Genomic DNA, 27,361 nt, shown 5'->3' on the forward strand with positions numbered 1-27,361 from the left:
AAATGCAAACAAGGTCCTTCTACTCCTACAATTAATCCACAGTTAAAAGGGTAAACCGAGTTTGTTTCTAGTAATCTCTCCTCCTTCAGGCTTCTTCTTCTGTGGAGTTTACACGGGTGTTTGCAACCAGCTTTAAGGTGTATTACCACCACCAACTGGACTGGAGTGTGAACCTCAGTTCATCTTTCAATCACCCATGTGGGTATATGCTCCTAAAAACAAAACAATGAGATGGGATAGGCGGGACTTGCAGTTCTAATTTCAGCACCTGGCTACCCAGACGCTCGCTGAGAAACGTGAGTTTGATTGACTAACATGTACGTGTAAATGTATTTTGCATGTCGGTCTGGGCGATGAAATGCCATTTTGAACCGTTTCTACAGAGACTTGGCCGTGTAGAGAAAGGCAGTATTACAGTGCATGTCTACGAATAAAAGAGAAACTGAAAGTGACAAGATTTTACTGTACAGTAACATACTGTATATGTTCACAAAGATACTAAATAAAAAGTTGGTGACTACATTACGTAAATAGTTAATACCTTTTTTTCATATGATTAAAAAAAAATAAAAATAACTATTGACACAGTATATAGATGGTTGGTTTCTTTAAACAAACCTTAGAAGAAAAAAAAAAACATAACAAATAAAAAGACAATATGAAAAAAACGAAGAGAAATAAAATCCTTTGTGTAGTACACAGCTGGCATCGTTTCAGAGGACCTTTGTATCTGCTCAATGCAAGTTCACCAGTCTAGATTCAGTCTTTAAAAATCCTCTTCCTCCTTCTCCTCCTCCTCCTCCATGCACCCTCAGTGGTCTTATCCTTGTGCCTCTAGGGTTATGGGCCCCACCCCACGGCAACAGCGCCCCCTAGATGTCCCCCTTAGCCTCGTTGTTGTTCATCAGCTCCTTCCTCTGGGCAAGGAAGGGGTACATACACTTATCAGCACCGAGGAACCTGTACATACAAACGATGGCCTCGAAGGGCAGGAAGCTGTAGAGAGGAGAGAAAACAGAGGTCAGATACACAAAGCCCTTCATTTAGAGACATGAATACATTCAGACACTGTAGAAAGCAGAGGGACTGAGTTCATTCACAACACACTGTAGAAAGGAGAGGGACTGAGTTCATTCAGACACTGTAGAAAGCAGAGGGACTGAGTTCATTCACAACACACTGTAGAAAGGAGAGGGACTGAGTTCATTCAGACACTGTAGACAGGAGAGGGACTGAGTTCATTCAGACACTGTAGAAAGGAGAGAAGAGAGGGAGGTGGAGAGAGAAGAGAGGGAGGTGGAGAGAGAAGAGAGGGAGGTGGAGAGAGAAGAGAGGGAGGTGGAGAGAGAAGAGAGGGAGGTGGAAAGAGAAGAGAGGGAGGTGGAAAGAGAAGAGATGGATGTGGAAAGAGAAGAGAGGGAGGTGGAAAGAGAGGAGAGTAGAGTAGAGATGGCAACCACCCATTCATGCCAATAAAGCATGTATTTATTAATTGAATTGAGAGAGAGAAAGACAGAGGGAGAAAGACTGGACTGACCTTTTCATGAAGTTAACCATGTATACTATGCGTGGGGTGCAGATCATAGCCTGATCGGTGAGAATGGCCCTCATAGACTGTGTTACACAGAACTCTGGCTTCAGGGGAGGCAGGAATGGCTCGATTTCTTTCCTGTACAGACAGGAAGTGGCATAAGTTAGAGACAGCCAGAACGAGGGCAGAACACACACATAAACACAAGGGGAAAGTGCCCAGGGTGCTATTCAGCAACGTAGTGCAGAGTCTGTACACAACACACAACCAAGTCTGATCTTATCGAAACCATACCTATTTATATCAACACCTAGAATAGGCCAGTTCAGGGGGGGGGGACCATTGTAACTAAAGAGGGGAACAGTATTCACGGTACACCTGCTAGGGGGGGTAGAGAGGGTGTCCCTTGGTTTGGTACACTGGCATCGACATACAGGTTAAGGCACTAGTCAACTCCGTAGAACAGTGCAGTACACTGAGTGTACAAAACATTAAGACCACTTTCCTAATATTGAGTTGCGCTCCTTTTTGCCCCCCCCACCCCACCCCCCGGAACAGCCTCAATTCGCCGGGGCACGGACTCTACAAGGTGTCGCCCATATTGACTCCAACGCATCCCACAGTTGTGTCCAAAGGATGACCTTTGGGTGGTGGACCATTCCTGACACAATCAGGGGACTGTTGAGCTTGAAAAACCCAGCAGCGTTGCAGTTCTTGACACCAACCAGTGCCTGGCACCTGCTACCAAACCCCGTTCAAAGGCACTTACATATTTTGTCTTGCCCATTCACCCTCTGAATGGCACACATACGCAATCCATGTCTCAATTGTCTCAAGGCTTAAAATTCCTTCTTTAACCACCTGTCTCCTCCCCTTCATCTACACTGATTGAAGTGGATTTAACAGGTGACATCAATGAGGGATCATACCTGGATTGACCTGGTCAGTCTATGTCATGGAAAGAGCAGGTGTTCTTAATGTTTTGTACACTCCGTGTATAGTACAGTACAGTGCATTGCAGTACATCACTAGCCCATTGCATGTAGCCATGTGTGTATATTTGTACATAATCTTTCTAGTTAGGGAGTTATTAGCCAAGTTATAGCTAATTGATTTAATTTATTTAGTCAGCAAATGGGGGAAGTGATTGCTTCCTACAAGAGCACATAAACGTGTATGTTTCGGATGGATGGATGGATGGATGGATGGATGGATTGATTGATGATTGATTGATGATTGACTGATGGATGGATGAATGGATTGATTGATTATTAATTGATTGATGATTGACTGATGGATGGATGAATGAATTGATTGATGATTGATTGATGATGATTGACTAATGGATGAATGAAAAGCCAGTCAGGTAACGGAGAGCTTTTGTTCGGTCTTAAAGGGGCAGTGTTGTATTTTGAGAGAGGTTTGTATAAGATAAGTAGCCAATAGGCAGAGGGGTAGCATAATTTGTCTGATTCTCCTGTAATAATGGTTTGGGAATAATTATGCATTTTATTTTGTCAGTCACCTCCTTGTCTGAAGGACACGTGGATAAACAGGTTAAAGGTCAAGCCTTGCGTGTGTTTTTCTTCAACAGTCTGTAGGTCTACATTGAACACCACACATTGTCTGCCTCTGTAGTCCGAATGATAGAACAGCTATTTCCATGTTAAAATATTATGGGATGCATTTTCTCCATAGTTTTTGATGGTAGGATATTATTATGGGATGCATTTTCTCCATAGTTTTCGATGGTAGGACACTCCGGTAGGCCCATATTATGATCAAATAGCCACAGTGACCTACTGGTCCAATGTTAAAACTGTAACTCAAAGTGGGTACAGCCTCAGTGTTCACGTCATAAGTAGAATTTTCACAACGTTGAAGTTTGCGTGCGCTCTCAGTAGACGGGAAATTTGCTCCGTGACTGAATTTGTTTTTAAGGAACATTGCTGTTAGCAGTAGGCTCCCTGGTTTCGTTTAATGTAATAATTTACATAATTTAATTTTAGTTTAATTTAATTATTAACCTCCAACGTCTATTTAAATAGCCATTTAAAATGCTAAGTGATAAAGCACTACGAAAATGTTATGAATCATGTTATGATTAATTGATTTGAGAGGAATGACTGATTGATTGATTAATTGATTGATATATGTATGGATGGATGGATTGATTGGTTAATTGATTGATTGATGGATGGATGGATGAATGGATTGATTATTAATTGATTGATGATTGATTGATGGATGGATTAATGGATTGATTGATTGATTGATGATTGATTGATGGATGAATGGATGAATGGATTGATTATTAATTGATTGATGATTGATTGATGGATGGATTAATGGATTGATTGATTGATTGATTGACTGACTGATGGATGGATGAATGGATTGATTGATTATTAATTGATTGATGGATGCAAGGATGAATGGATTGAGTGATGATTGATGAATGGATGAATGGATGAATTGATTGATGATTGATTGATGATTGATTGATTGATGATTGATTGATGGATGGATTAATGGATTGATGATTGATTGATGATTGATTGATGAATGGATGCATGGATTGATTGATGATTGACTGATGGAGGGATGAATGAATTGATTGATGATTGATTGATGATGATTGATTGATGGATGGATTAATGGATTGATTGATTTATGATTGATTGATGATTGATTGATGGATGGATGGATGAATGGATGAATGAATTGATTGATGATTGATTGATTGATGATGGATGTCTCACCTTATCCTGCAGCCTTTGAACATGCCCGTGTCCACCAGGTAGGGACACACCAGCGTCATCTTAATGCCATCCTTATCCGAAGCCTTGATCTCGTGGCTCAGCGACTCGTGGAAGCCGATGGCCCCGAACTTGCTAGCGCAGTAATCCTATAGGGGGTCATGAGAGGAAAAGGTGTTAAATCCTGTGTAGCTATCACACTGGAGTCAAGACACAGTCGTAGAATTACACTGGAATAGAATGGGCATCGGGATTGGATTGGGTTGTGGGCTGGGATTGGGTTATGGGCTGGGATTGGGTTGGGTTATGGGCTGGGATTGGATTGGGTTATGGGCTGGGATCGGATTATGGGCTGGGATTGGGTTATGGGCTGGGATCGGATTGGGTTATGGGCTGGGATTGGATTGGGTTATGGGCTGGGATTGGGTTATGGGCTGGGATTGGGTTGTGGGCTGGGATTGGATTGGGTTATGGGCTGGGATTGGATTGGGTTATGGGCTGGGATTGGATTGGGTTATGGGCTGGGATTGGATTATGGGCTGGGATTGGATTGGGTAATGGGCTGGGATTGGATTATGGGCTGGGATTGGATTGTGGGCTGGGATTGGATTAGGTTATGGGCTGGGATTGGATTGTGGGCTGGGATTGGATTGTGGGCTGGGATTGGATTAGGTTATGGGCTGGGATTGGATTGGGTTATGGGCTGGGATTGGGTTATGGGCTGGGATTGGATTGGGTTATGGGCTGGGATTGGATTGTGGGCTGGGATTGGATTGTGGGCTGGGATTGGATTAGGTTATGGGCTGGGACTGGGTTATGGGCTGGGATTGGGTTATGGGCTGGGATTGGGTTATGGGCTGGGATTGGGTTATGGGCTGGGATTGGATTGTGGGCTGGGATTGGATTGTGGGCTGGGATTGGATTGTGGGCTGGGATTGGGTTATGGGCTGGGATTGGGTTATGGGCTGGGATTGGGTTATGGGCTGGGATTGGGTTATGGGCTGGGATTGGGTTATGGGCTGGGATTGGGTTGTGGGATTGGATTGGGTTATGGGCTGGGATTGGATTGTGGGCTGGGATTGGATTGTGGGCTGGGATTGGATTGTGGGCTGGGATTGGATTAGGTTATGGGCTGGGATTGGATTGGGTTATGGGCTGGGATTGGGTTATGAGCTGGGATTGGATTGGGTTATGGGCTGGGATTGGGTTATGGGCTGGGATTGGATTATGGGCTGGGATTGGATTATGGGCTGGGATTGGGTAATGGGCTGGGATTGGGTTATGAGCTGGGATTGGATTGGGTTATGAGCTGGGATTGGATTGGGTTATGGGCTGGGATGGGTTGGGTTATGGGCTGGGATGGGTTGGGTTGGGTTGGGTTATGGGCTGGGATTGGGTTATGGGCTGGGATTGGGTTGGGTTATGGGCTGGGATGGGTTGGGGATGGGTTGGGTTATGGGCTGGGATTGGGTTGGGTTATGGGCTGGGATGGGTTGGGGATGGATTGGGTTATGGGCTGGGATTGGGTTGGGTTATGGGCTGGGATTGGGTTGGGTTGGGGTTGGATTGATTCATAGGTCGGGGAGGGTTTGATGGTTCGCCGGGGGCCTAATCTTCAAAAGCAGCAAACCCAGAGAGGATAAAGGAGATGAGATGGTGCCCACGTGACATGCCTGCCAAACTATGGTTCCTAAATGAATAGTCCCTCCTGCCTTAAAATCACATTCAATTTCTATGAAGTATTATAGGTTAAAACCTTGACTGTGCTCCAGTCCCTTTGAAGAGAGACTTAATGGTTATGGATGAGTTCCCGCCTGTGCAACAACAGCTAGGAAAACAAAAGGCAATGGGGTAGCGGTGCCTGGAGACAGAATGAAAATGACACCACTCTGGAAGGGAGAGAGGGAGTGAGAGGGAGTCCATGTGTTCTAGAATATTAAAGAAGCATTCTAGAAGGCTTCTCTGGAACACAGAGAGTGCGAGAGTGACAGCTACAGCCACTCTTCTTATTGTCCCCAGGACAAATGACCACATCAAATCCTTTTAACACTGACTCAGATAACACACAAAAAGAAACAGTGAGGGGCCTGGACGAAAGATGACCCCCCCCCCCCCCACACACACACACACACAAAAAAAAAGTGAAAACAAAGTCCCCTCCATTTAGAGTGAATTGGCTGTGATGTGAATACTGAGAGAGCTGCGATGGTTTCACAAAGAACCTGATGAAGATGTCTCCCTCCCACGGAGACATGTCAGCCTGTTCTTCACTCAGAGCCAAGGGCCCTATGGGCCCAGCCCCAGACCCCCCCAGTTGCAAACAGAGGGCCCCATAACAGGCCCCCCCTACTACAGACAGAGGGCCCCGTAACAGGCCCCCAGACCCACCCCCCTACTATAGACAGAGGGCCCCGTAACAGGCCCCCAGACCCCTACTATAGACAGAGGGCCCCGTAACAGGCCCCCAGACCCCCCCCTACTATAGACAGAGGGCCCCGTAACAGGCCCCCAGACCCCTCCCTACTATAGACAGAGGGCCCCGTAACAGGCCCCCAGACCCCTACTATAGACAGAGGGCCCCGTAACAGACCCCCAGACCCCCCCCTACTATAGACAGAGGGCCCCGTAACAGGCCCCCAGACCCCTACTATAGACAGAGGGCCCCGTAACAGGCCCCCAGACCCCCCTACTATAGACAGAGGGCCCCGTAACAGGCCCCCAGACCCCTCCCTACTATAGACAGAGGGCCCCGTAACAGGCCCCCAGACCCCCCTACTATAGACAGAGGGCCCCGTAACAGGCCCCCAGACCCACCCCCTACTATAGACAGAGGGCCCCGTAACAGGCCCCCAGACCCCTACTATAGACAGAGGGCCCCGTAACAGACCCCCAGACCCCCCTACTATAGACAGAGGGCCCCGTAACAGGCCCCCAGACCCCCCTACTATAGACAGAGGGCCCCGTAACAGACCCCCTACTATAGACAGAGGGCCCCGTAACAGGCCCCCAGACCCCTACTATAGACAGAGGGCCCCGTAACAGGCCCCCAGACCCCCTACTATAGACAGAGGGCCCCGTAACAGGCCCCCAGACCCCTCCCTACTATAGACAGAGGGCCCCGTAACAGGCCCCCAGACCTCCCCCCCACAATAGACAGAGGCCCCCGTAACAGGCCCCCAGACCTCCCCCCACAATAGACAGAGGCCCCCGTAACAGGCCCACAATAGACAGGGGAAGGCGAATATCTGTGGGGGGGGTCTGGGGTCTCTGTGTCGCTGTCTCTGTGTCGCTGTCTCTGTGTCGCTGTCTCCGTCTCTGTGTCGCTGTCTCCGTCTCTGTGTCGCTGTCTCCGTCTCTGTGTCGCTGTCTCCGTCTCTGTGTCGCTGTCTCCGTCTCTGTGTCGCTGTCTCCGTCTCTGTGTCGCTGTCTCCGTCTCTGTGTCGCTGTCTCCGTCTCTGTGTCGCTGTCTCTGTGTCCGTGTCGCCGTCTCCGTGTCGCCGTCTCCGTGTCGCCGTCTCCGTGTCGCCGTCTCCGTGTCGCCGTCTCCGTGTCGCCGTCTCCGTGTCGCCGTCTCCGTGTCGCCGTCTCCGTGTCGCCGTCTCTGTGTCGCCGTCTCTGTGTCGCCGTCTCTGTGTCGCCGTCTCTGTGTCGCCGTCTCTGTGTCGCCGTCTCTGTGTCGCCGTCTCTGTGTCGCCGTCTCTGTGTCGCTGTCTCTGTGTCGCTGTCTCTGTGTCGCTGTCTCTGTGTCGCTGTCTCTGTGTCGCTGTCTCTGTGTCTACCACATAGTACTACTAACTAACCAACCGCAGAGAGAGAGAGTGTCTCATTCATGTGAAGTAACTCACCTCCACACCAGCTGTGCTGAATAGCCCCAGAGAGCTGGCAACCGTCACAATGTGGCCGTGGTTCAGCTCCAACATCTTGGGAAGGAAGGCCTTGGTGGTCTATAGGAAAGAGAGAAGAGGGGGAAGGAGGGAAAAAAGAGAGGAAGGTTAGTTTACTGGTGCAGTTTGTCTCTGCCAAAACCCTTTGATCCTCTTTCTGTTTCTCTCTCTCCCTCCCGCTCTCTCCCTCTCTTTCTCTGCATCACCATGGAGAAGAGAGGGAGACTTTTTGACAGACAGAGGGAAAACAGGAGAGAACGAGGGAGAGAGAGCCACCACAGAGAAGAGAGATGGTTTACTGTACGAGTCTGTTCTTTTCCCACACATATCCAGTGCCCGGCTCTAAAGACCCGCTGACAGAACCAATCACAGGTCCCCGTTCACTCACCATGGACCACAATGCAATTCAACCGCTGTCCACCGACTGCCCTCTGTGCTGCCCAAGCGGAACAATACTCAAAGTGATAGGAGAGAGTGATAGGATAGAGAGACAGTGATAGGAGAGAGTGATAGGATAGAGAGAAAGTGATAGGAGAGAGTGATAGGAGAGAGAGAAAGTGATAGGAGAGAGTGATAGGATAGAGAGAAAGTGATAGGAGAGAGTGATAGGATAGAGAGAAAGTGATAGGAGAGAGTGATAGGATAGAGAGAAAGTGATAGGAGAGAGTGATAGGATAGAGAGAAAGTGATAGGAGAGAGAAAGAGTGAGAGGTTGTGTATCCCAAATTGCTCATTATTTCCTACATAGTGCCCTACTTTTGACAAGAGCCCTTTGGCCTTCCCTCTAATGGCTAACATTAAAATTTAAGAAGGATTAAGCTGATCCTAGATCTGTGCCTTACTGAAACTTCTATCTACTGGGATTGGTGTGAAACATAACACTGAGGGAGAACACTGGGGGAGATTGAAGACCAACACTGGGGGAGATTGAAGACTAACACTGGGGGAGATTGAAGACTAACACTGGGGGAGATTGAAGACCAACACTGAGGGAGATTGAAGACCAACACTGAGGGAGATTGAAGACCAACACTGGGGGAGATTGAAGACCAACACTGGGGGAGATTGAAGACCAACACTGGGGAGATTGAAGACCAACACTGGGAGAGATTGAAGACCAACACTGAGGGAGATTGAAGACTAACACTGAGGGAGATTGAAGACTAACACTGGGGGAGATTGAAGACCAACACTGAGGGAGATTGAAGACCAACACTGGGGGAGATTGAAGACCAACACTGGGGGAGATTGAAGACCAACACTGGGGGAGATTGAAGACCAACACTGGGGGAGATTGAAGACCAACACTGGGGGAGATTGAAGACCAACACTGGGGGAGATTGAAGACCAACACTGAGGGAGATTGAAGACCAACACTGAGGGAGATTGAAGACTAGGGAGGGCCTAACAGTGCTAACTTCACTTAGACCTGAGGTGTTGGTGTCGAGGAGGAATAACAACAACAGAACAACTTTCTGCCCCCCCCCCCCCCATCCTCATTACCATCTCTGGGAGTACTGGTGCTAGAAAATGGACATAGAACTCAATCACTGAAAAGATAATATACTAGAACCCATCTGTAAATAGCCCATCCAACTACCTCATCCCCATATTGTGATGTATTTATTTATCTTGCTCCTTTGCACCCCAGTATCTCTACTTGCACATTCATCTTCTGCATATCTACCACTCCAGTGTCTAATTGCTAAATCGTAATTAATTATTTCACCACTATGGCCTATTTATTGCCTTTCCTCCCAAATCTACTACATTTGCACACATATAGACTTTTCTACTGTATTATTGACTGTGTGTTTGTGTTACTCCATGTGTAACTCTGTTGTTGTTTGTGTCGAACTGCTTTGCTTTATCTTGGCCAGGTCACAGTTGTAAATGAGAACTTGTTCTCAACTAGCCTACCTGGTTAAATAAAGGTGAAATAAACATAATAAAAAATACAAATAAAAAAGAATGTGTTATGGTGTTAAATTGCACCTGCCCCATATATATATATATATATATATATAAAACAATGTTTTATTATCACATTAGGTGTTGTATTACAGAGTCAACCAGAGTAGTACTTTGTTGGTTGAGGATTGTCCATACTGTAGAACTTGATGAAACAGAGAAGCCAAGAGAAACACACAGACAGAGTTCTAGATTATATCACTGAGTTCTAAACATACCCTGAAGGAGTTCAGTTCACAGAGCCAGAGAGAGCCAGGAAGAGCCAGAGAGAGCCAGAGAAAAGAGAGCGCCAGAGAGAGCCAGAGAAAAGAGAGCGCCAGAGAGAGCCAGAGAAAAGAGAGAGACAGAGAGACAGAGAAAAGAGAGAGACAGAGAAAAGAGAGACAGAGAAAAGAGAGAGACAGAGAAAAGAGAGAGACAGAGAAAAGAGAGAGACAGAGAAAAGAGAGAGACAGAGAAGAGAGAGACAGAAAAGAGACAGAGAAAGAGAGAAAAGAGAGAGAGAGAGACAGAGAAAGACAGAGAAAAGAGAGAGACAGAGAAAAGAGTGAGACAGAGAAAGAGAGAAAAGAGAGAGACAGAGAAAAGAGACAGAGAAAGAGAGAAAAGAGAGAGAGAGAGAGAGAAAGACAGAGAAAAGAGAGAGACAGAGAAAAGAGTGAGACAGAGAAAAAGAGAAAAGAGAGAGACAGAGAAAAAGAGAAAAAGAGAGAGACAGAGAAAAGAGAGAGACAGAGAGAGACAGAGAAAGACAGAGAAAAACAGAGAGAGACAGAGAAAAGAGAGAGACAGAGAGAGACAGAAAGACAGAGAAAAGAGAGAGACAGAGAAAAGAGAGAGACAGAGAAAAGAGAGAGACAGAGAGAGAGAGACAGAGAGAGAGACAGAGAGAGACAGAGAAAAGAGAGAGAAAAAGAGAGACAGAGAAAGACAGAGAAAAGAGAGAGACAGAGAAAAGAGAGAGACAGAGAAAAGAGAGAGACAGAGAGAGACAGAAAGACAGAGAAAAGAGAGAGACAGAGAAAATAGAGAGACAGAGAAAATAGAGAGACAGAGAGAGAGAGACAGAGAGAGAGAGACAGAGAGAGACAGAGAAAAGAGAGAGACAGAGAAAGACAGAGAAAAGAGAGAGACAGAGAAAAGAGAGAGATGGCACCCTATGGCCTATATAGAGCACTACCCTCTGGACAAATGTAGTGCACTATATAGGGAATAGGATGGCATAGGGCTCTGGCCTAAAGTAGTGCACTATATAGGGAATAGGGTGCCATAGGGCTCTGGTCTAAAGTAGTGCACTATATAGGGAATAGGATGGCATAGGGCTCTGGCCTAAAGTAGTGCACTATATAGGGAATAGGGTGCCATAGGGCTCTGGCCTAAAGTAGTGCACTATATAGGGAATAGGGTGCCATTTGGGAAACAGACATACTTTTATGGTACCGTGATACACTCTGTGTATTATGATATCTCTCTGTGTCTATCTGATAACCAGACTGGTGTAGATATCTCTCTGTGTCTATCTGATAACCAGACTGGTGTAGATATCTCTCTGTGTCTATCTGATAACCAGACTGGTGTAGATATCTCTCTGTGTCTATCTGATAACCAGACTGGTGTAGATATCTCTCTGTGTCTATCTGATAACCAGACTGGTGTAGATATCTCTCTGTGTCTATCTGATAACCAGACTGGTGTAGATATCTCTCTGTGTCTATCTGATAACCAGACTGGTGTAGATATCTCTCTGTGTCTATCTGATAACCAGACTGGTGTAGATATCTCTCTGTGTCTATCTGATAACCAGACTGGTGTAGATATCTCTTCTCTCTCTGTCTGTTATGTGTGAAGCTAGAAGGAGCATTAATCACTTCCAGCCAATCTTCCTTTATGATCTACGGAGGGGGGATAGAGGGATTTAAAGAACTGGCAGGCAGATCATGGTAATGTAAGGTGGTGTGCTCTGTTCTGCAACAGTAAGCTAGGTAGATTACTGCAATAAGATCTGACTCAGAACCAAGCATCACTTTTCCAGGACATTAAAATCTGAAATTGCTGCAATATTCAATTTATTGAGGGATGGGGCGTTGGGTGAGAGGAGGGGAGGGGAGGACGTGCCAGAAGGAATATCAGGACTGGGAAAAGAGCAGAGACAGGTTTCTCCGTGCCAAAATGGAGGTGGGTGTGTGGGGTTATGTGTGCAAACGGAGCATTAACAGAGATATGCCCGCACCTGGTCCAGCCAACTCACTCAACCCAGAACCCACTCCCACACTGCCTCATTATGTACAGGGGGAAAGGAGGGAGGGAGGGAGGCTTGGTTTTGATTTGATCCAGCAGCACAATGACTGGGCCTGCCTGCCACCAGGGCAGGAAAACAAAACATTTCTGGTAAACTGCTATTGAAAAGCTTTTGCTTTCAGGGCAGAACTGTGAGGTCAGAGATTGAGGGAAGACAGAGTTACACTTGCAGGACTTGTTTCTGTCTCTAGTAACCTCCGCCTACATATAGCAAGCAAACAGGGACCACTCCGCTCTCTGCCCAAACCCCCAGGCCTCCCATGATTCCCTGCTTCTCATGGCATCTCTGGCGTGTCGGCCGGTAACCTCTGGCGACCTCTCAGACACGAAACCTGTGAAAATCGACCAGGGGTTCCTGTCTTACATCAGAACGGTCCGTAATTGGGCCTCAAGGATCCCAGTTCCGCTGAATTACACCCCCCCAACGAAAGCCGCCCTGCCCCCCGGGCCCCCCGCCGGGATGTCCTGCCCGCTGCTTGCCTCTAATTGCTGCAAGAGAATCTGGACCACAGAAAGCTGCTCACAGCTGGGGTGTCAGAGCATATTACTGCCTGTGTCTGACCAACAGGAACAGTATAATAATATATAATATAACAGTATGACCATATTAACAAATACTGGAGACACAGAAGGACCAGATGGTCATTTAATTAGAACAAACCCAACACTGACCGGAGGCCAGAGAGAGAGAGAGCTGACACTGACCGGAGGCCGGAGAGCGAGAGAGAGAGAGAGAGAGAGAGAGAGAGAGAGAGCAGAGAGAGATCCACAACAACATTTCTGTTTTGATTGCTGTATTGATTGAGGCTAGAGTAAGTGGAGGGTTTGTGTCGTCATAGCGACAGAAGGGAATTGTTGTGGTGGAGAGAGACTCAGTCAGGTGTGTGTCGTCATAGCGACAGAAGGGAATTGTTGTGGTGGAGAGAGACTCAGTCAGGTGTGCGTCATAGCGACAGTGATTGTAAATGATTGAAAGGTTAACAAAGCAAAAAGACTTGATGCATAGAAAACATTCTAGTACTGAACTCAAACATCCATACTATTCTGAAGTCTCTTTCCCCTGAAACCTCAAGACTACCTTCCTTCTGACACACACACACACACACACACACACACACACACACACACACACACACACACACACACAACACACAACACACACACACACACACACACACACACACACACACACACACACACACACACACACACACACACACACACACACACACACACACACACACACACACACACACACACACACACACACACACACACACACACACACACACACACGGCCATCAAGGGCAACAGTGGTCAGACATTTCCCAGACTCATTAAAGAGAGAGACTTGGTTGTGAGTAGCAGCAGTAGTGCTCACACAGACACCCTCTACTCTGTCACACAGACACCTCTACTCTGTCACACAGACTCCCTCTACTCTGTCACACAGACTCCCTCTACTCTGTCACACAGACACCCTCTACTCTGTCACACAGACTCCCTCTACTCTGTCACACAGACACCCTCTACTCTGTCACACAGACTCCCTCTACTCTGTCACACAGACACCCTCTACTCTGTCACACAGACTCCCTCTACTCTGTCACACAGACTCCCTCTACTCTGTCACACAGACACCATCTACTCTGTCACACAGACACCCTCTACTCTGTCACACAGACTCCCTCTACTCTGTCACACAGACACCCTCTACTCTGTCACACAGACACCCTCTACTCTGTCACACAGACACCCTCTACTCTGTCACACAGACACACTCTACTCTGTCACACAGACACCCTCTACTCTGTCACACAGACACCCTCTACTCTGTCACACAGACACACTCTACTCTGTCACACAGACACACTCTACTCTGTCACACAGACTCCCTCTACTCTGTCACACAGACACCCTCTACTCTGTCACACAGACACCCTCTACTCTGTCACACAGACACCCTCTACTCTGTCACACAGACACCCTCTACTCTGTCACACGCAGACTCTCACACACACACACACAACACCCTAAATCGCTAACTCCCTCCAACCACATCCAGCCCAACTCAGCCCAGTCCAGCCTAGCCAGCCCAGCCTAGCCAGCCCAGACTAGCAGAGCCCAGACCAGCCCAGTCCAGACTAGCCCGGCCCAGACCAGCCCAACTCAGCCCAGACTAGCCCAGCCCAGACTAGCATAGCCCAGACCAGCCCAGACCAGCCCAGTCCAGACTAGCCCAGCCCAGCCCAGTCCAGACTAGCCCAGTCCAGACTAGCCCAGTCCAGCCAGCCTACAGGTGCACTTAGTCCATTGGGGGCTCATATAAAACCAGTCAAGTACGACCCTTCTGCCTGGCTGCCTCCTTTCTCCAGGCCGGGCAGGAATGCAGAGAGGGGAACTTATCTCCTGTCGCTTGGCATCACGTCAAGCCCAAGACCCGCAGACAAGAAACCAATTGTCACATAAGTGGGTCAGACAGCAACTCACCACGACCCTTTCGTCTAATCTAGCCTGTAGGGAGTGACGGAACAGGAAGTGACGGGACAGGAAGTGGCGGGACAGGAAGTGACGTGACAGGAAGTGACGGGACAGGAAGTGACGGGACAGGAAGTGGCGGGACAGGAAGTGGCGGGACAGGAAGTGGCGGGACAGGAAGTGGCGGCCTTCCTTCTCTCTCTCTCTCTGTCTCTCTGTCTCTCGCTCTCTCTGTCTCTCTCTCTCTCTGTCTGTCTCTCTCTCTGTCTGTCTCTCTCTCTGTCTGTCTCTCTCTCTGTCTCTCTCTCTCTCTGTCTCTCTCTCTCTCTGTCTGTCTCTCTCTCTCTCTTTTCTTCCCACCCTGCAGATGAACGTGCACTACATGAGCACTGTGAGATCGAGGGACATCTCTCTCCTGTTGAATACCCTGATCAATATACTGTGACTTTATCCATGGTTATCTCCACTACTTAATACCACAATTCAGAAGAGGGACTCTGTAAATGCCTCTGGATAAGAGCATCTGTTAAATTCCATTAAATTGTAAACTGTGAATGAGTCACGGCTGAATCTCCTCTCTGTACACCAGACAGAACTTTCCATGTCCATTAACCTGATGCTCTCGACACAACCAGGCCAATACCGGGACTCTCCTCTCCCCTCCCCTCCTCTTCCCTCCCCTCCCCTTCTCCTCCCCCTCCCTTCTCCTCCCCCCTCCCCTCCCCCTCATCTCCCTCCCCTCCCCTCTCCCCTCCCCCTCCCCTCTCATCTCCTCCCTCCCCCCCTCTCATCTCCTCCCCTCCCCTCTCCTCTCCTCTCCTTCAGTCACCAGACCGGGCTCATCAGGACAGCTGACTGAAACCGAATCTATTAGTTTCCACATTCGACTCTCGGCTGTGCGACACACGTCGTCCATTCGGGCACCAGGCGTGTCCGTACATAGCCCCTCCTCTTCCTCAAAGAGTAAAGGGAAGTGACGTCTGATCCGTGGCGCGGGACCGGCTGGTCAGAGCTGGGCAGGGTGGTTCCCATACAGCCTTGGGACCATCAGGGACCAATCAGGGGCCCATGCTGGGCAGGGCGGTTCCCATACAGCCTTGGGACCATTAGGGACCAATCAGGGACCCATGCTGGGCAGGGTGGTTCCCATACAGCCTTGGGACCATCAGGGACCAATCAGGGATCCATGCTGGGCAGGGTGGTTCCCATACAGCCTTGGGACCATCAGGGACCAATCAGGGACCCATGCTGGGCAGGGTGGTTCCCATACAGCCTTGGGACCATTAGGGACCAATCAGGGTTCCATGCTGGGCAGGGTGGTTCCCATACAGCCTTGGGACCATCAGGGACCAATCAGGGTTCCATGCTGGGCAGGGTGGTTCCCATACAGCCTTGGGACCATCAGGGACCAATCAGGGTTCCATGCTGGGCAGGGTGGTTCCCATACAGCCTTGGGACCATCAGGGACCAATCAGGGACCCATGCTGGGCAGGGTGGTTCCCATACAGCCTTGGGACCATTAGGGACCAATCAGGGTTCCATGCTGGGCAGGGTGGTTCCCATACAGCCTTGGGACCATCAGGGACCAATCAGGGTTCCATGCTGGGCAGGGTGGTTCCCATACAGCCTTGGGACCATTAGGGACCAATCAGGGTTCCATGCTGGGCAGGGTGGTTCCCATACAGCCTTGGGACCATTAGGGACCAATCAGGGTTCCATGCTGGGCAGGGTGGTTCCCATACAGCCTTGGGACCATCAGGGACCAATCAGGCTTCCATGCTGGGCAGGGTGGTTCCCATACAGCCTTGGGACCATCAGGGACCAATCAGGGACCCATGCTGGGCAGGGTGGTTCCCATACAGCCTTGGGACCAATCAGGCTTCCATGCTGGGCAGGGTGGTTCCCATACAGCCTTGGGACCATCAGGGACCAATCAGGGATCCATGCTGGGCCGGGCCGGGACCTCTGAATCAGGCCTTGGGACAATTAGGGACCAATCAGGGATCCATGCTGGGCAGGGTGGTTCCCATACAGCCTTGGGACCATCAGGGACCAATCAGGCTTCCATGCTGGGCAGGGTGGTTCCCATACAGCCTTGGGACCATCAGGGACCAATCAGGGACCCATGCTGGGCCGGGCCGGGACCTCTGAATCAGGCCTTGGGACCATCAGGGACCAATCAGGGACCCATGCTGGAGACTGGGGAGGGCACTGTATGTATGCATGTATGTATGTATGTATGTGTGTGTGTGTGTGTGTGTATGTATGTATGTGTGTGTTGCCTGGCAGAATCATGCTTAGATAACCACCTACTTCCTGTCTCCATCGTGGCTCCATTCAAACCGTGCTATCCAAAAACACGTGCACACACACACACACACACACACACACACTCTCCATCTCTCTCAGCCCCCCTCTCTCCTCCTCCCATCTGCACTCTGCCCTTCCCAAGCTCAGTCTCTCCCTTCCTCGTGTTTCCACACTCGTTGGACCATTTCAGATGGAGTCAGTGCAGTGAACCCACTGCCAGGTCACGTTGGAGCAGAGAGGAGGAGGGGAAGAGAAGAGGAGAAGAAGAGAAGGAGGAGGGAGAGAGGAGGAGAAGAAGAGAAGGGAGGGGAGGGAGAGAGGAGGAGAAGAAGAGAGAGGGAGGGGAGGAAGAGAGGGGAGGAGAAGAAGAGAAGGGAGGGAGGAAGAGAAGAAGAGAAGGGAGGGAGGAAGAGAAGAAGAGAAGGGAGGGAGGAAGAGATGAAGAGAAGGGAGGGGAGGAAGAGATGAAGAGAAGGGAGGGGAGGAAGAGAAGAAGAGAAGGGAGGGGAGGAAGAGAAGAGAAGGGAGGGGAGGAAGAGATGAAGAGAAGAAGAGAAGGGAGGGGAGGAAGAGAGGAGGAGAAGAAGAGAAGGGAGGGGAGGAGAGAGGAGGAGAAGAAGAGAAGGGAGGGGAGGAGAGAGGAGGAGAAGAAGAGAAGGGAGGGGAGGGAGAGAGGAGAAGAAGAAGAGAAGGGAGGGGAGGGAGAGAGGAGGAGAAGAAGAGAAGGGAGGGGAGGAAGAGAGGAGGAGAAGAAGAGAAGGGAGGGGAGGAAGAGAGGAGGAGAAGAAGAGAAGGGAGGGGAGGAAGAGAGGAGGAGAAGAAGAGAAGGGAGGGGAGGAGAGAGGAGGAGAAGAAGAGAAGGGAGGGGAGGAAGAGAGGAGGAGAAGAAGAGAAGGGAGGGGAGGAAACGGCTGGTGGTGCTGGAGAGGCCAGAGAGGGAAGGGGAACACTTCAAGCTTCACTGTAACAGGTCTAGATTCGTAGACGTGATAGTCTGGCCTCCCAATGGTATGTGGCTCTGAGATCACCGTCCGTGGGGGGGGGGGGGGGGCTCAGCCCGAACGTGCACCTCCCCAAAACTCCCAACCACCCCCCTGCTCCGCGTATGCATCCTCTACTCATTTGAATGTGTTGACAGTTGGAGAAATTAGTTGAGCCGTGCTGAGAATTAGAAAAAGTATGAAAATCAACGGTCCCAAGAATCTGCAACCCTGCTGCACGTACGGGTACACGTTGTGGACTCTGATAGACATTTTAGAGGAGGAAAGGAGGAGGGAGTTTATGATAATTATCTGTAACTGTTACCCTGGGTAACAGCCGAGCTGCTGCCAGCCTGCAGGATAGTCGTTGGTTACGGGATAGTCGTTGGTTACGGGATAGTCGTTGGTTACGGGATAGTCGTTGGTTACGGGATAGTCGTTGGTTACGGGATAGTCGTTGGTTACGGGATAGTCGTTGGTTACGGGATAGTCGTTGGTTACGGGATAGTCGTTGGTTACGGGATAGTCGTTGGAATAATAATCTGTAAACATAGAAAACCGAATTAAGGTTTATGGAGGATTAAAAAATATTATATATATTCTTACTTTTCCCTCATTAAAAATGAACCTTGAACAGACATGGAGGAGAAATAGGCTTTAGGCTGTTTATGTCCAAACAGAGAGATGACAGGCTTGAGAAAGCAGCAGAGCTGGGAAGGAACCACCTCCCTCCCTTCCTGTATAAACTAAAACAGAAGAACAGGACCACTCTCTCCCCCTGATTTTAATCCCTTCTTTTGGCAAACACTGAAATGAAAATGCCCTGTTTAGTAATACCAACAAAAGCTGTTTTAAAGCTTAAAAAAAAGCACCATATTGCCTAAACTTGTTTGAATGTCCTAATCAATTATAAATATATATATAAGACGAGCATTAAATCCCATTTGTGGTTAGTTGTTGAGCCATAATATGGAACTGTAGTTGTGTACAACCTGCTATGGCCTACCGGCACAACACATATAACAGCTCTGTGTGATAGGACCATCTGCATTGACCTACGACACCGGCGTGCATGTGTTTGTGTAAGAGCAAAGAGGACGACTAAGTCCCAAGTGGCACCCTATTCCCTACATAGTGCACTACTTTAGACCAGAGCCGTATGGCACCCTATTCCCTACATAGTGCACTACTTTAGACCAGAGCCCTATGGAACCCTATTCCCTACATAGTGCACTACTTTAGACCAGAGCCCTATGGCACCCTATTCCCTACATAGTGCACTACTTTAGACCAGAGCCCTATGGCACCCTATTCCCTACATAGTGCACTACTTTAGACCAGAGCCCTATGGCACCCTATTCCCTACATAGTGCACTACTTTAGACCAGAGCCCTATGGCACCCTATTCCCTACATAGTGCACTACTTTAGACCAGAGCCCTACGTGGGCTACATTACCATATTATTAACTAAGGCAACAACAAACCAACCCAAATAAACTGGATTCCTGAAAATCCCAAAGCCGCAGCGACTTCCCTCTGGTGTCTTTAATGGACCACAATGCTCCATTCTGACATGCTGGTCTGTCCCCATTCATTAGAACCTGCTTTCATCTACCCACACTGCCCTCCCTCTCTCCGTCCCCTCCCTCTCTCCGTCCCCTCCCTCTCTCCGTCCCTCCGTCCCCTCCCTCTCTCTCCGTCCCTCCCTCTCTCCGTCCCCTCCCTCTCTCCGTCCCCTCCTCTCTCCGTCCCCTCCCTCTCTCCGTCCCTCCCCGCTCTCCGTCCCCTCCCGCTCTCCGTCCCCTCCCGCTCTCCGTCCCCTCCCTCTCTCCCGTCCCCTCCCTCTCTCCCGTCCCCTCCCTCTCTCCGTCCCTCCCTGCCTCCTCCCTCTCTCCGTCCCCTCCCTGCCTCCCTCCCTCTCTCCGTCCCCTCCCTCTCTCCGTCCCCCCCTGCCTCCCTCTCTCCGTCCCTCCCTCTCTCCGTCCCCTCCCTCTCTCCGTCCCCTCCCTCACTCCGTCCCCTATCCCTCTCTCCGTCCCCTATCCCTCTCTCCGTCCCCTCCCTGCCTCCCTCTCTCCGTCCCTCCCTCTCTCCGTCCCCTCCCTGCCTCCCTCCGTCCGTCCCTTCGCAAAGAACAAGACAGAAAAAAAATCAGGAGCAGCACTAATGAGAATCCAGACTACTGCTGTATCACTGACTACGGCGGCGTTCCAAATGGCTCCCTATTGCAAAATATAGCGCACTATTTTAAACTACTCCTAAGGGAACTGGGGACCGTTAAAAATCTATTACAGATAGGAAATAAGGTGCAATTAATAAATCCTACACGGTCGAGGGATTCATCGCTAAGTCGAGGGATTCATCGCTAAGTCGAGGGATTCATCGCTAAGTCGAGGGATTCATCGCTAAGTCGAGGGAATCTTCGCTAGGTCGAGGGAATCTTCGCTAGGTCGAGGGAATCTTCGCTAGGTCGAGGGAATCTTCGCTAGGTTAATAGATCAGTCATATATAACCTGTCTCCTACACGGCCCATTGAACTGACAAGAGATTGCGCAAGCTCATTTTCAAGAATCAATTCACAGCCTCTCCACTCAAATCCCTGAGAATGAAACAGAAAGCCTCTCCACTCAAATCCCTGAGAATGAAACAGAAAGCCTCTCCACTCAAATCCCTGCGGCATCAGAGAACAGCAAACAAACACCCACTCTGATCAATCAACGCGTCATTCATCACCACCACATGTAAACAAACACTAAGAAATATGTCCGATTGTAAAGCAACCTGTGTTATGAAAATCCCCCTGGTTCTTCAGAGCTAGTCGGCTCTCACTGCAGGTTTCTAAACAAAGTCGTCCCCCCCCCCCCTGTCACAACTGCCTCACCACAGGGGGGGGGGGTAAATCTCCTGAACAATGCTCTAAGCAGCCCTCAGAATGGACTCGTTTACGAACACACACACCCAGACAGGATGTGCACTTTCAATGGGCTATTAATTAACTACTCTGGCCATTCAGATTGAGTCTGTCTGTCTGTTTGTCTGTCTGCCTGTCTGCCTGTCTGCCTGTCTGCCTGTCTGTCTGTCTGCCTGTCTGTCTGTCTGCCTGCCTGTCTGTCTGTCTGTCTGCCTGCCTGTCTGCCTGTCTGCCTGCCTGTCTGTCTGTCTGCCTGCCTGTCTGTCTGCCTGTCTGCCTGCCTGTCTGTCTGTCTGCCTGCCTGTCTGCCTGCCTGTCTGCCTGCCTGTCTGCCTGCCTGTCTGCCTGCCTGTCTGCCTGCCTGTCTGCCTGCCTGTCTGCCTGTCTGCCTGTCTGCCTGCCTGTCTGCCTGCCTGCCTGTCTGCCTGTCTGCCTGCAAGCAAGAGGTAAAACAAATAGAGAAAACCTGTCCCAAATTATACGTTATTTCCTATATAGTGCACTACTGTTGACCAGGGCCCTATGGCACCCTATTCCCTATATAGTGCACTACTGTTGACCAGGGCCCTATGGCACCCTATTCCCTATATAGTGCAGTACTGTTGACCAGGGCCCTATAGCACCCTATATAGAGCACTACTGTTGACCAGAGCCTATAGTGCACAATGTAGGGAATAGAGAGCCATTTGGGATGCAAACCCAGTCAGGCTCTCTCTCTATCTCTCTCTGTGTCTCTCCATGTCTCTCTGTCTCTGTGTCTGTCTCTGTCTCCGTGTCTCTCTGTCTCGCTGGGCTTCACGCCCATCACTCTCTCGCTGTGTGTGATGGCGGAAGTGGGGATATGTTAGTGGGCTCAGGGCAGTGCAGAGGGGATTGACATACCAATGGGATCATCAGTGTATGTCTGCCTCCCAAATAGCACTCTGTTCCCTATGCAGTGCACTACTTTTGACCCATACCCACAGGGAATAGGGTGCCATTTGGGAGGCAGCTTATCTTTGCCTGCCTGCCTGCCAAACAGCTGGCTTCAGTTGTTACAACATTCAACCCAGCACACCCCTCTCTCTTTCTGAGGCTGGTAGGAGAGGAGAGGAGAGGAGAGGAGAGGAGAGGAGAGGAGAGGAGAGGGAGAGGGAGGAGAGGAGAGGAGAGGAGGGAGAGGAGAGGAGAGGAGAGGAGAGGAGAGGAGAGGAGAGGGAGAGGAGAGGAGAGGAGAGGAGAGGAGAGGAGAGGAGAGGAGAGGAGAGGAATGTATGGTGACTGGAGGAGAGGAGAGGAATGTATGGTGACTGGAGGAGAGGAGAGGAGAGAGGAGAGGAGACACCAGACCAGTATCAGGAGGTGATGTACATAGCCCATCTGTAAACAGCCCATCCAACTACCTCATCCCCATACTGTATTTATTTATTTATCTTGCTCCTTTGCACCCCAGCATCTCTACTTGCACATTCATCTTCTGCACATCTACCACTCCAGTGTCTAATTGCTATATAGTATTTACTTCTCCACCATGGCCTATTTATGGCCAAACCTCCCTTATCTTTCCACATTTACTGTATATAGATTTTCTTCTACTGTATTATTGACTGTGTGTTTGTTTTACTCCATGTGTAACTCGTTTAACATGTGTTGTTGTTTGTGTCGAACTGCTTTGCTTTATTCTTGGCCAGGTCGCAGTTATAAATGAGAACTTGTTCTCAACTGGCCTACCAGGTTAAATAAAGGTGAAATTAAATAAAACAATAAAAATGATCATCATTGATCATGGAAGCTCGGAGATGGTGACAAGTTTAGGTGAGAGGTTCGACAGAATGGATGCTGTCACTTTGTTGTTACAATATAATCCACACAGATCGGACTAGATTCAGTAGTAAATACTGTTAAGGGATGTTTAAACTATGTGGCTCCTTTATGCTCGAACAAACATGGCCGTACTCAGAGAGATCTTTCCAACCCTGAATTAATTCATCTTCAAGGCTAGCAATCATTTGAATGAGTCATACAGTAATCATGGGAATAACCCCGGTTTACCACCCAATAAACTGGCCGGGGGGGGGGGGGCATTAAATACCCCTATAAAATATCAACATCTTTGATCCAGTCTATTTTTTGTCGGTGCCCCAAAGGGTCAACCTGAGGTCAAGGCTGTGAGAACAGTAGGTTTACAGGGATAGGGGATAGGGGACAGGGATAGGGGACAGGGATAGGGGACAGGGATAGGGGACAGTGGATAGGGGACAGGGACAGGGATAGGGGACAGGGGACAGTGGACAGTGATAGGGGACAGGGACAGGGAACAGGGAACAGGGACACGGATAGGGGACAGGGATAGGGGACAGGGGATAGGGGACAGGGGATAGGGGACAGGGGAATAAAGGTGATTTAGATGATAGTAGGTATGGGAGACAGTGAAGACAGTACAGTAGGCGTGGGGGACAGGGATGACAGTACAGTAGGCGTGGGGGACAGGGATGACAGTACAGTAGGCGTGGGGGACAGGGATGACAGTACAGTAGGCATGGGGGACAGGGATGACAGTACAGTAGGCGTGGGGGACAGGGATGACAGTACAGTAGGCGTGGGGGACAGGGATGACAGTACAGTAGGCGTGGGGGACAGGGATGACAGTACAGTAGGCATGGGGGACAGGGATGACAGTACAGTAGGCGTGGGGGACAGGGATGACAGTACAGTAGGCATGGGGGACAGGGATGACAGTACAGTAGGCATGGGGGACAGGGGACAGGGATGATAGTACAGTAGGCGTGGTGGACAGGGGACAGGGATGATAGTAGGCGTGGGGGACAGGGATGACAGTAGGCATGGGGGACAGGGGACAGGGATCACAGTGCAGTAGGCGTGGGGGACAGGGGACCGGGATGACAGTATAGTAGGTGTGGGGGACAGGGGACAGGGATGATAGTACAGTAGGCGTGGTGGACAGGGGACAGGGATGATAGTAGGCGTGGGGGACAGGGATGACAGTAGGCATGGGGGACAGGGGACAGGGATCACAGTGCAGTAGGCGTGGGGGACAGGGGACCGGGATGACAGTATAGTAGGTGTGGGGGACAGGGACAGGGATGATAGTAGGCGTGGGGGACAGGGATGACAGTAGGCATGGGGGACAGGGGACAGGGATCACAGTGCAGTAGGCGTGGGGACAGGGGACCGGGATGACAGTATAGTAGGTGTGGGGGACAGGGGACAGGGATGATAGTACAGTAGGCGTGGTGGACAGGGGACAGGGATGACAGGGACGGGGGATAGGTAGGCATGGGGTAGGCATGGGGGACAGGGATGACAGTAGGCATGGGGGACAGGGGACAGGGATCACAGTGCAGTAGGCGTGGGGGACAGGGGACTGGGATGACAGTACAGTAGGTGTGGGGGACAGGGATGACAGTAGGCGTGGGGGACAGGGATGACAGTACAGTAGGTGTGGGGGATAGGGGACATGGATACTAGTACAGTAGGTGTGGGGGACAGGGATGACAGTACAGTAGGCGTGGGGGACAGGGATGACAGTACAGTAGGCATGGGGGACAGGGATGACAGGGATGACACTACAGTAGGCATGGGGGACAGGGATGACAGTACATTAGGAGTGGGGGACAGGGATGACACTACAGTAGGCATGGGGGACAGGGATGACAGTACATTAGGAGTGGGGGACAGGGATGACACTACAGTAGGCATGGGGGACAGGGATGACAGGGATGACAGGGATGACAGTACAGTAGGCGTGGGGGACAGGGATGACACTACAGTAGGCATGGGGGACAGGGGACTGGGATGACAGTAGGTGTGGGGGACTCACCCAGAAGTGTGCGTGGCAGTTGACCACCATGGTGCGTTCGATCAGCTCGTCAGGACACTCCAGGAGATGGTGACCAGAGACCACGCCAGCGTTGTTTATCAACATGTCCACGTTGCCCACCTCCCGACGCACCTTCTCCGCGGTGGAGTACACACTCTCCCGCTTGCCCACGTCACACACGTACGTGTGCACCTGAGGCTTGAACGGAAGCACCTCCTCTAGCCCTCCTATTGCTCCTGGATAGAGGGAGGAAGAGACAGGGAGTGAGAATAAACCACAGTACATCACTGGAAGCCAAGACAGTCAAATCAGAAATAGACAGTCCAAATCAGAATAAGGTAATAACACGTTTAAATATCAAGCCATGGAATAAATAACTTTTCTTTTCAAGTTTATGGACAAGTCAAACCCTTTAACTGTCACGCAACAGTTCTGAAACATTATTGTATAGCTCGTGAGCACTTCGTGTGTTGTGGTGGCGGGTCAAACATGAGCCTGTACACTATCGCCCCTATAGGCAATGAATGGGTAGGCTACGAGCACAGACAACCCGCGAAGGGACCGAGAGAGGACTTTAACAGGGAGCTGCCCCGAGGCGAGCGCACCGTACCCACGCCGAGTTTACCGACTGAAGTTCTCCTCAGAATGATGTAGCCCAGCTGCTCATCGAGGCTGCAGCAAATGTGCTCTTATATTCTAATAAACGGAGTCGACAGTAAATAGGCAAGTTGGCTTTAAAAAAAAACACCCTCATGTTTAAACAAGCTTGTTATGACGATTTTGCGATCAATAGAATAACGCCTATGTTGACCGGGCTGACCAGACAATATTTGATCAAGTATAATGAGCCAAAAGAATCGCGTTGCAAAAAAAATCGGATGAGAGATATTTTCAGGCAACTCACCTTCTTTGGCCACCGGAGATTCACTGTCCAGCTCCCGGTAGATTTCCCTCACCAACTCCGCGGTCTCCTCGTTGCTTTTGCTGTTGATGTCCCATAGCACCAGTACAGCCCGTCTTCTCGCGAACTCCTTGGCGAACAGCCGACCCAGACCGCTTCCAGCCCCGGTGATCACACACACCTGTCCCGCTACACTCTTCTCCTTCGGCCGCACCACCCATTTCGCCCCGGCGGTAACAAAAGCCCAGAGCACTTTCAAGATGACCACGAAAAATTCCGCAAAAATGACCATAGTGTTCATCATCTTGAACGCGATGGCAATGAGCAAGATAATGAGAGAACCGAGATAATATTGTATAGAAAGCGCACACCGTTTTGCTTTACTGTGGTTCAAATGAGTTATTGCAGCCAAAGTTGTGATAAATAAGTAAACTAATATTGTTCGTGTTGTTTATGAAACAAACGGTCTGAATAGAATAGAGGTCTACTGGACTGATTTCCTTCTTTAAAAAAAATAAAAAATACTCTACTCCAAGACAGCAAAAGAATGCAGAAATTGACTGAATCAATGAATGCTAGGCTCAACAAATTATTTTTTTTTAACTTGTTGCTGATTTTGTCAAGTTGCTTCCCGATTCTCGCAAACAGTCCCAGTTGTCGCAAGTGCGCACAAAAATAAGTAAGCACGGAGTTGCGTGTAGACACTGCCACTGTGTTGCGCCCTTCCGTCCGTTGCAGTGACAGTCCTGCAGTGCTCTCATAACAGAACAGCGGCTCGTGCGCTTTTTAACCACTGCCTATCAATGGACCCCAATAGGACGAGGGCGGCTGCGCCTGACAGAAATAGAAGAGTGGCTTATCTTTAGTAAAATGAAAGGCGCGTAGTGGAAACCGGAGACTGAATGGATGAGCTCTCTTGTGCCACCTGTAGGACTATTGGAAGTGTTGTCAGATGAATGAAAACAGAGGGAAAATGTATGACGAAATTGTCTTCCTTTTTTTTTTTTGCAATTAAATAAAACAACATTCCGACTTTGGAAAGATAACCGAACTGTAAACGTCACACCTTTACAAAAGAGGTTATCCCTGATGACCATTTACCGTTTTTTTGTTTATTACATGAGTAGATTTAAAGTTATGAAACTGTATAAATTAAATTAAAATTTCATCCAATGTCTTGTAAATCCAGTCAACATGTACATATCAATTGTAATTATATTCAATAACCATAGCCTATATATTTAAAAAAAATGTTTTTATTGATAATGAGAAAGAAAGTAAGTAGTTATATACAGGGTCAGTAGTTATATACAGGGTCAGTAGTTATATACAGGGTCAGTAGTTAAATACAGGGACAGTTCCAGGGTCAGTAGTTATATACAGGGTGAGTAGTTATATACAGGGTCAGTAGCTATATACAGGGTCAGTAGTTATATACAGGGTCAGTAGTTATATACAGGGTCAGTAGCTATATACAGGGTCAGTAATTATATACAGGGACAGTTCCAGGGTCAGTA

At 49.3% G+C, this 27,361-nt stretch overlaps 1 protein-coding gene across 1 annotated transcript; it reads right to left on the minus strand.

Annotated features, from left to right (window-relative positions):
* Positions 1–443: 443 nt before the first annotated feature.
* On the minus strand, positions 444–26,613 carry LOC135537784 (retinol dehydrogenase 10-A). The gene is made up of 6 exons (XM_064963798.1): positions 25,848–26,613; positions 24,944–25,179; positions 8,136–8,234; positions 4,294–4,439; positions 1,538–1,669; positions 444–996 (listed from the first exon to the last, which is right to left on the minus strand). The coding sequence occupies exons 1-6, from the start codon at positions 26,146–26,148 to the stop codon at positions 873–875; spliced, it is 1,038 nt and encodes a 345-aa protein (XP_064819870.1). The 5' UTR covers positions 26,149–26,613; the 3' UTR covers positions 444–872.
* Between the last annotated feature and the right edge of the window lie 748 nt (positions 26,614–27,361).

The sequence above is a fragment of the Oncorhynchus masou genome, unplaced genomic scaffold, assembly GCF_036934945.1.
Source record: "Oncorhynchus masou masou isolate Uvic2021 unplaced genomic scaffold, UVic_Omas_1.1 unplaced_scaffold_843, whole genome shotgun sequence".
Classification (NCBI taxonomy): domain Eukaryota; kingdom Metazoa; phylum Chordata; class Actinopteri; order Salmoniformes; family Salmonidae; genus Oncorhynchus; species Oncorhynchus masou.